Source organism: Phragmites australis, chromosome 14 (genome assembly GCF_958298935.1).
Source record: "Phragmites australis chromosome 14, lpPhrAust1.1, whole genome shotgun sequence".
NCBI classification, from domain to species: domain Eukaryota; kingdom Viridiplantae; phylum Streptophyta; class Magnoliopsida; order Poales; family Poaceae; genus Phragmites; species Phragmites australis.
The window spans coordinates 8,109,379-8,117,397 of record NC_084934.1 but is presented as its reverse complement, the minus strand read 5'-3'; the positions used below and the strand labels follow the sequence as shown (position 1 = coordinate 8,117,397).

General features: G+C 46.1%; 1 protein-coding gene across 2 annotated transcripts; it reads right to left on the bottom strand.

Annotated features, from left to right (window-relative positions):
- Window positions 1-438: 438 nt before the first annotated feature.
- On the bottom strand, window positions 439-6,097 carry LOC133890645 (DNA-binding protein EMBP-1-like). Of its 2 annotated transcripts, none has more exons than XM_062331113.1 (9): window positions 5,782-6,097; window positions 5,571-5,681; window positions 5,337-5,461; window positions 5,182-5,239; window positions 5,047-5,077; window positions 4,720-4,964; window positions 4,455-4,532; window positions 1,064-1,189; window positions 439-947 (listed from the first exon to the last, which is right to left on the bottom strand). In XM_062331113.1, the coding sequence occupies exons 1-9, from the start codon at window positions 5,911-5,913 to the stop codon at window positions 771-773; spliced, it is 1,083 nt and encodes a 360-aa protein (XP_062187097.1). In that variant the 5' UTR covers window positions 5,914-6,097; the 3' UTR covers window positions 439-770. The 2 variants fall into 2 exon arrangements, with proteins under 2 accessions (XP_062187097.1, XP_062187096.1); XM_062331112.1 differs by having other exon boundaries at window positions 5,029-5,077; window positions 5,782-6,095.
- Between the last annotated feature and the right edge of the window lie 1,922 nt (window positions 6,098-8,019).

The window sequence follows — 8,019 nt, the reverse complement described above, 5'->3', positions numbered from 1 at the left end:
ACCTCTCGGGGCAACTCCATCAGACATACTTCTGAAACAACCAGAAAGCTAAACACAAACTTCTGGAACAAAAGAAAAGGAATTACTAGAAACACACACAAAATAGTCCCTGAAACAAAGACACTAGAAACCTTTTCCATCAGTTTACACAGACGGCAGGATTGCTTCCAACTCTTTTACTCCAAGGGGTTCCAGAATGCAGCTCAACGAGGCATGTTAGGGACGTGGTCCCAGTCATTGTTAGCTGCAGCCAGCATAGTTGTACTCATTTGTTACGATCACAGTGCGGCCCTATAGTACAACATACTCCAGTGATGCAAGGCAATTATGCAAGATATTCACCACAGGACCAAAACACAAACCATCAGACTTTAATCAACCCTTGAATAGAAGATCTCCCACAAAATTGCATCCATACAAACAGCAAGGCGAGACACATTATCAAAGGTTATTTGCTCACTTTTCATCTAACGACCAGGCACTGAATTGGCCAGTTACATTCCTCATCAGAAGTTAGCAAACATAAAAACTCTAGGCTCTAGGTTTGTTACAATAGCTACATCAATAGGTTTACACAAAACACACACACAAGCACACACGGCAACGAGCCATAAATAATACATGGCTGCAGTGGGGCCACTCTACAGGACCCCCAGTGAGCTGTGAGAAGGACTAAAACAACTTTGCTGGAAAAAACACACTGATTGATGATGGGTGTTGTGGTTACATAAGAAACACCTCATCTCATCTTGTCATTTCCTCATAATCCCTCACCTAGTAGTGTTAGCCTCCTGTTTGTGGCTGCCGCCTATATAGTTCCCATTGCTGTTATTATTAGTGTTCTTGTGAAGCTGGCCCTCATCGTCATGCTGCTGCGCCTTTGGTGCTTCGATGCTCATTCCCAATGTTGTTGTGACGCTTGGTACCTGGGAGTGAACCACTCCACCCTTCACAAGTTTGAAGTTTCTATGGTTAGATAATGGTGACATAACGGCAAATGCTGTCAAAGAATTGCATCATCACGGATAACTGCAGAGGATGGGTGAAAGTTCCATGTGCTCACCACCAGGCGTGAATTCTCTGCTTCCATCTCTTTACAGGCCTTCTTAATGTTGTCAAGTTCTGCTCTGAGAGCATTGTTCTCGGTTGTAAGGTCAGCTACCTTCCTGCCTAATTCCTCACACTCTTGCTGAAAAACAGAACATGGTAAATGCAAAAGGGTTGTTTATAATCAAATCTTCCTCTTTTATGAATTCACGAAAAAAACTACAAAGAAAGTAAGCAAAGAGGATTAGTTCTGTCATAAAAAGTCCAATATTCCATCTTGGTATACATTCAAGCCCTCCTACTCTATGATCAAACGCCATATATACTGTGTTATGCATGTCTGTATTTAAGAGTAGAGTAGCTGCTATATGGAAGGAAACCTAGTTTAGCTGAGCTTGTGAGTTCAAGTTTAAGACGTCACTGCAACATTTTTCTGCCTTTACATTTTTGCAACAGCTTTTCCCATATCCTCTATAAATTTCTAGCTCCACCGGTGGCTAGATCCACACAAAAGAGAATTTTTTGCATGAAAAGCATTAGCTAGCTGGCAAATGGGTCAACATATTACATGCTAAAAACTAATATAATGCCTTCAGTGGCATTTAACAGATGAGTAAGACATCAGAACAATGTAAGTCATCCAAGAAATTAATACACGGTCAAAGAAATCATTATCGTAAATGCAAGTCATTCAAGAAATAAGTCAACAGCATGAACCGGAGAGAGAAAACAGATACAAACATTGCTTGCTTCCTAAAACAGTATATATAGAATAAGTGTGGGGTTTGACAAAGAAAACGCTTGTCATCATAATATTTGAGTATCGAGAACAAGAAGATCATAGCAAATAGCACCTCATAGCCACACAACATTTCTTTGTTTAGGTTTTTTACTAGCTGGAAAGCATGGTTTCCCATCTATCTTTGGCAAGATTATGGGTGTCGGGACTGTATTCTCGGAAACAAAAAAGAATTAGAAACAGTGAAGCAAAGGAGACAATAGAGAGCAAAATGATGAAATCAAACAAATACCTACACCTGTTTTTAGCATGCCTGTTATGGAAAGTGCTACGGAAAGAGTCAAGTTAGTTTAGGCAAGTTATCTATATTATGGGAAGTGTTATGGAAAGAGTCAAGTTAGTTTAGGCAAGTTAACTAGTTGGTTAGTATTAGGTAAGGTTAGAGAATCCTAGGTGTTTGTCTATTTCCTAGTTTCCTAAGTTAGTTAGATGACACCTCTCATATAAAGGTAACGTAGTCCTTGTTAGAGGGGAATCAAGCAAGAAGAATTCAGCAAAGGAAGGGCTTTTGCCCAGATGGTTAGATCAGAACCTCTTCTTGACGGGAGAAGCCCAGCGATTAGAGGGTGATCTGCCCTTAGCATCGATCGGAGCCTCTAGTCTATGGAAGAAGTCCAGGATTAGAGGACGATCTGCCCTATCTTTACCCCTTGTATCCGCAGTTCCCTTCATTCCACAATATTTAGTATTAGAGACATTTCCTTCCTGCGGACCATCACCCTCCATCGATTTCCGCCACCGCACATCAATCCGCCATCGCTATTCTCCTTTGTTCGCCACCGCTGCAACTGTCACCGTCCTCCGTTCCTCTGTCTTCTGCCCAGAAAGCCAAAAAAATCGCTCCACCAACTAGCTGCTCCACACCGTCGCCAACGACCACTCCACCAACTCCACGCCATCACTGCCGCCTACCAGCCCCCTCTGCTGCCGCTCCAACCATTTTTGCTCCAAGCCATCAAGGACGCCAGCCATGGCCACCACCACAGCTTGAGGACGAGCTATCTTTGGTGAGCGGTGTAATGTTATGGAAAGTGTTATGGAAAGAGTCAAGTTAGTTTAGAAAGTTATCTATGTTATGGGAAGTGTTATGGGAAGAGTCAAGTTAGTTTAGGCAAGTTATCTAGTTGGTTAGTATTAGGTAAGGTTCGAGAATCCTAGGTGATTGTATATTTCCTAGTTTCCTAGCTAGCTAGATGACACCTCTCATATAAAGGTAGTCTAGTCCTTGTTAGAGGGGAATCAAGCAAGAAGAATTGAGCAAAGGGTTTTTGCCCAGATGGTTAGACCAGAGCCTCTTCTCGACGGGAGAAGCCTAGCGATTAGAGGACAATCTGCCCTTGGCATCGATCGGAGCCTCTAGTCTAGGGGAGAAGCTCGGGATTAGAGGGCGATCTGCCCTATCTTTACCCCTTGTATCCACAGTTCCCTTCATTCCATAATAACGCAGATCCTAACAAGAACATTTGGCTGCCAGACCGAATCCTAACAGCATTTACTCAATATGCAGGTAATATAATAGTATAATCTTTATCACTCTGCATCAACATACTCTAGTATGAAATATACCAAGGAAAGCATAGCCTGAGCCAAAACCAATATTTCCACTTGAAGGTAAAAAATTTTGGGTTCCAGTTCATCAAATACTAGCATTTATCTATCATTGTTTGCCTGTTGCATGAATTGATGGTTTTTGGTAGATTGCAGCCAGTCAGGTGACATCCGGTGGCACAAAATCCCTCCTTGTGCCCCATACGGCAAGTTCTCTTCCTCATTTTTGGATCTTCATCCTTTGGCTGCCATCACATTTTTTGCTTTCATGTCCCTACTGAAGGAGCGGGCTAAGCAAGTTTTATTCGTTCAACACTTGCCATCAAATCTCTATTACTCAAAATTCTGTTCCTTGCTCCACATCTGCACTTAGCAGAAACAATAATGAAGAACATGAAGTTGGTCCATTGGAGGTCCGTGATGTTTTCCAGGATCTGATATAACAACAATAGGTATTGGTGGCACTTATTCGAATAAACGTTTTCCAGAGTCAAAGGCTGAGTTAACATACTATAATTTTATTTTCTGTTATTACTCCCTCCAATCACAAAAGAGTATCATTTTGGACATCAACACGGTCACCAATACACTACTTTGACCACTAATTACTAGTATAAAATGTATGCAAAATATATAAAGTTGTAATATTTTGAAACTACTTTTCAAAACAAATCTAGTTATACCATTTTCAAAAGTTCGATCGAAACATTCAAAAAGATAGAGGGTCAGTTAAACGTGTTGACTGCACGCAACTCAAAACGACACTCTTTGCAAAGATCAGTTAATCCAAAGTAATCCTGTTTGCAAAGATCTTTTTTTGTGATTCAGATTAATGCTAATGGTAGGGCAAGCGCATACAGTAGTTTTGGCAAATTTGGCTCAAAACTGTCAGGTGATCCTCTAGCCTCCTTGTCTTGATTGTGGTACCATGAAAACAGATGTTCACTAGATTCACTGGAACTAGTGTTTGTGAGCGGAATTTACACAAAAGATTGAGAAGATAATGATTTATTTCCAAATGACATTATGGAGGGTGAAAATGTATTGATTCCAACACTACCTGCTTGCGTAACCTTGATCTCCTTGCAGACTCCCTGTTAGATTGTTTTCGCCTCTCCCTCTTCAACTCACGTTCATCCTAAAAAATGAGTATTCAGACAAATAGATCTAAGCTGAATAAGGCACAGAAATTGTCTTTTAACTTTATATAATAAGATAAAACCCATAAATCATGACTCGTGGGACATTATAAAACAGTTGAGATGTGCACATAGTTAAATTACTTTCAGGATGCAGCCATAAGATTTAGCAAGAGCCATGCGTACCAGATGAGTAACATCATCACGTCGTGCAAGCGCCAAGCCAGTGTTTGCTTCCCCCTGCACTGCAGGAACTGCTAAGGCTGGAGACGCGCTCCAAAGATCCATCCCAATGTTCAAATTCGGGGCGGCACTGGGAAGGGCCGCCCGCCCAGGTGCAGACACAGGAAGTTTCGAGGCAGACCTCCCCTTCACAGGATATGGTGATTCGACAGCAGCATAGCGCACAACAGCAGCTCGAGACGGCTCACCTGGCAAACACCCATCTTCAATCACCCACAACTTTCCAAAGGAACAGCTCAAGACAAAACCAACCTTCAGCCGATGTGTTACCAGATTTCCTCTTCTTAGGCGCAGACAAATCCTGAAGAAAACAAACATGAACCACGCAAAGCCATAAGCATACCAATTACAGGAAAACATGCAATTTAAAAATGGTCCCTTGGGTCACAGCAAGTTGCTTGGTACCTTATGGTCAGTGTCATCATCTCTCGTCTCAGACGACTCCTCGCTGCCGCTGTCACCGCTGTGCACGCAACAGAATTCAAATTCAATTTAACCAAAAAAAGAGAAGGGGACAAAAAAATAAACCAGATTGTCACTGGGAAAGCGAAAGCCGGTACCTCTGGGAGGCGTCCTCGCCGGAGCTGCCCTTCTCAGGCGACGCGCCCGCGCCCTTCCCCTTGCCCTTCCCTTCCGCCACCAAGGCCGCCGCCGCGACAGCTTCCCTCGTCGGGTATGGGGCGCCCTGCACAGAAGCAGCAAATTCACACCAAAACCCCACAAATCGAGGCCCAATTCTCTCAAATTGGACACTGGAGACCACCAAAGGAGAAGGAAGAGGCTGGCTCGCTCACCGCGGCCATGGACGCGTGCGCGTAGTACGCCACCGCGGCGCCGGGGTGGTAGACAGGGAACGGCACTGGCGCGGCGTACGTCGCCCCCGCCGCCGCCGCCGCCATCAAGTGCTGCATCGCAGGACAAACAAGCAAACAAACAAACCCTAGTCAGAACACGCCGCCGCCAACTTCCCATCCCGCACGAACGCATCCAAAGGCCAAGCTTTACCTGCGCAGGCCAGGCGTAGGGATGCCCCGCGGCGGCGTAGTACGCCTGCAGCGAGGCCGCCCACTCCGCGTGCGACAGCGGCGCCGCGGGCGGCTCCGGTGGCTTGGGCTGCTCGTCGGAAGACGACGCCATGAGCCCTCACGAGTGAGCAACCGAGATCTGGAGACTTCCGCAGCTCCAGAACGGAAGCGAGCCGCGGTGGCGGTGGGTATGGCGCTGCGGGTCGCCGGCGGTGAGCCTACCGGTGCGGTGTGGGGAAGCAGCAGGCGCAGCGTGGAAGGACGGAGCAAAAAGGCGCCTGCTAGGGTTCGGTGCCCTTTCCCACCCGTGTACGCTTCCCGTGTGCGCGCAGCGCTCCTGTTCCAACGTGGCAGGCTCTTGTTGGTTGCAGTCAGCTGCCCCGCCCACTGGGTGTGACGCGTGGAGGAGGCTTTGGCGCTGGGCCCACGTGTCGGCTTATCTGGGTGTGCAGGACGGGGGGGGGGCGTAGCGTTTAGGGGCCGGCGGTGGTGCCACTGTAAGGACAAGTAGCCATTCGGTGCACGGGCGGTGAGCGAAGGGGGCTGGGTAAAGGTATTCCTCGGTGAGTGGGGCCCCCTAGTCAGTGGGTGGGGGACGTGGGCGCTGAGTCGGACGCGACGGGATCCGTGCACTGGCTCGGTCAGAGAGGACAGTGCGGTCACCGCGCCGAGTCACCATGGGCTCTGGACCTTGGGTCACGGGCCGCAAGGGTAGGAGCCGGCGGTAGCTTGGTTTGGCCTGTTTATCCTTGAGTAATGGGCTGATTCGACTTGGAAAATCAGACCCTGATACAATCGTCTCAAAAAAAACGAAAAGATTCTGCAAATTCTCCTTTTGTATGCTGCTGTCTTTTTTTTCCACACGTTCGGTAGGTATAAATATGCGACTGTGTAAACGCCAGTGGCCTCAGGGAGTCAGGGTTAGGTTTCAAAGTTCACCGGTGACAAAACGTTTAGCGCGATGGTAAGTGATGGGTGTGGATCCGGCGATAAGGGTGCCGCCGAAGACAACAAGAGGTGGGCAGCACAAGGGAGTGCATCACGACATCACAGGAGGAAGAAATAGTCGGCATTGGGAGAAATAAATGGAGGAAGAAAATGAACATTACCCGCTTGGTTTTAAACCATTGGATTGGAATTGGACGTCGCTTGAATTTTTCTTAAAGAAACAGGCTCCTCAAGTATAGCAACACCTTTTTTTTCTTCTTGCAGTTATTCATTTAACTTTTCCAAAGAAATATTAAAATAATTGAGCAATTGAATCCTTTGGGAGAGTTACCTGATGTCCTTTAAAGGAGAAGTTTTGAACCTTCAAATGATTCTTATCCCAATTTTAAGGGATGTTATAGGAATTTGAAATAGTTATAGTGCCATCCTCTCTCATTGATTCTTTTTTCCCCGAAAAATCTAGTTTATACAAGCGCATAGCCTACTAACCTCATGCATCTACTGGCGGAGCCATCACCCGGCGACCGCGGGCTCCTAAAGATGCGTGACTAGTCCACCAACATCAACCTATCCTGTTTGAGCATGGGCGCCATGGGCTATGTCCACGTCAACTTCCTCAAGGTGCTTGCCTTGCAGAAGGAGGACGTCGTCCGCGCCTTCCCTAGGATTGCTCCTAATGCCGCCGCCGCCGACAAGCTCATCCCTTGCTACAAGCTCCGCGAGGTGCTTCATGAGCAGCATAAGAAGCACCCTAAGTCCAACGTCGTTGTCACCGACCACAACCTCACTGGTGCGCTCACTGCCATCTTCTCGGCGCTCCTCGCCTTCCACGGCCAAGGGGGACATCCTGAACCGGCTCTCATGATGGGACATCCTCATCCTGAACTGCAAATGTTAGATGCAATTACCTGAAATTCGAGTGCGAAGGAATACCTTATTGTCATATCATGGTTATGCTGATTAAACTTGGTGGTGTAATCCTACACTGATGTGTGCTAAACAGATTAACAAGAAATGACAAGTCAAGTAGCGCTTTGGACACACCTGATCATGTGAACTCGATGCAAGGAGCTCATGCGACTGAATTGGTTAACTTGGCGAAACAAGTTTTCAAAGAAGTATTAAGTTCAACTGATGAATTTGTAAGATAGAAGGAAATTCTTTTGAGCAAGAAAAAAAAAGGAAAAGCAATGACCCACATTATTTTCCCTCACATGTTGTTGGCCTATTGCTCCCATCAAGTAGCTTTATAATCCTCTATAAATTCGAA

What these genes read in the sequence shown, in the direction of transcription:
- LOC133890645 (XM_062331112.1), bottom strand. Translation starts at nt 5,913, where the DNA reads ATGGCGTCGTCTTCCGACGAGCAGCCCAAGCCACCGGAGCCGCCCGCG. An exon ending in GTGATGATGTTACTCATCTG is followed by an intron (nt 4,533 to 4,719) that starts GTACGCATGGCT and finishes CTCATTTTTTAG; the next exon opens with GATGAACGTGAGTTGAAGAG. An exon ending in GATCAAGGTTACGCAAGCAG is followed by an intron (nt 1,190 to 4,454) that starts GTAGTGTTGGAA and finishes TCTGTTTTTCAG; the next exon opens with CAAGAGTGTGAGGAATTAGG.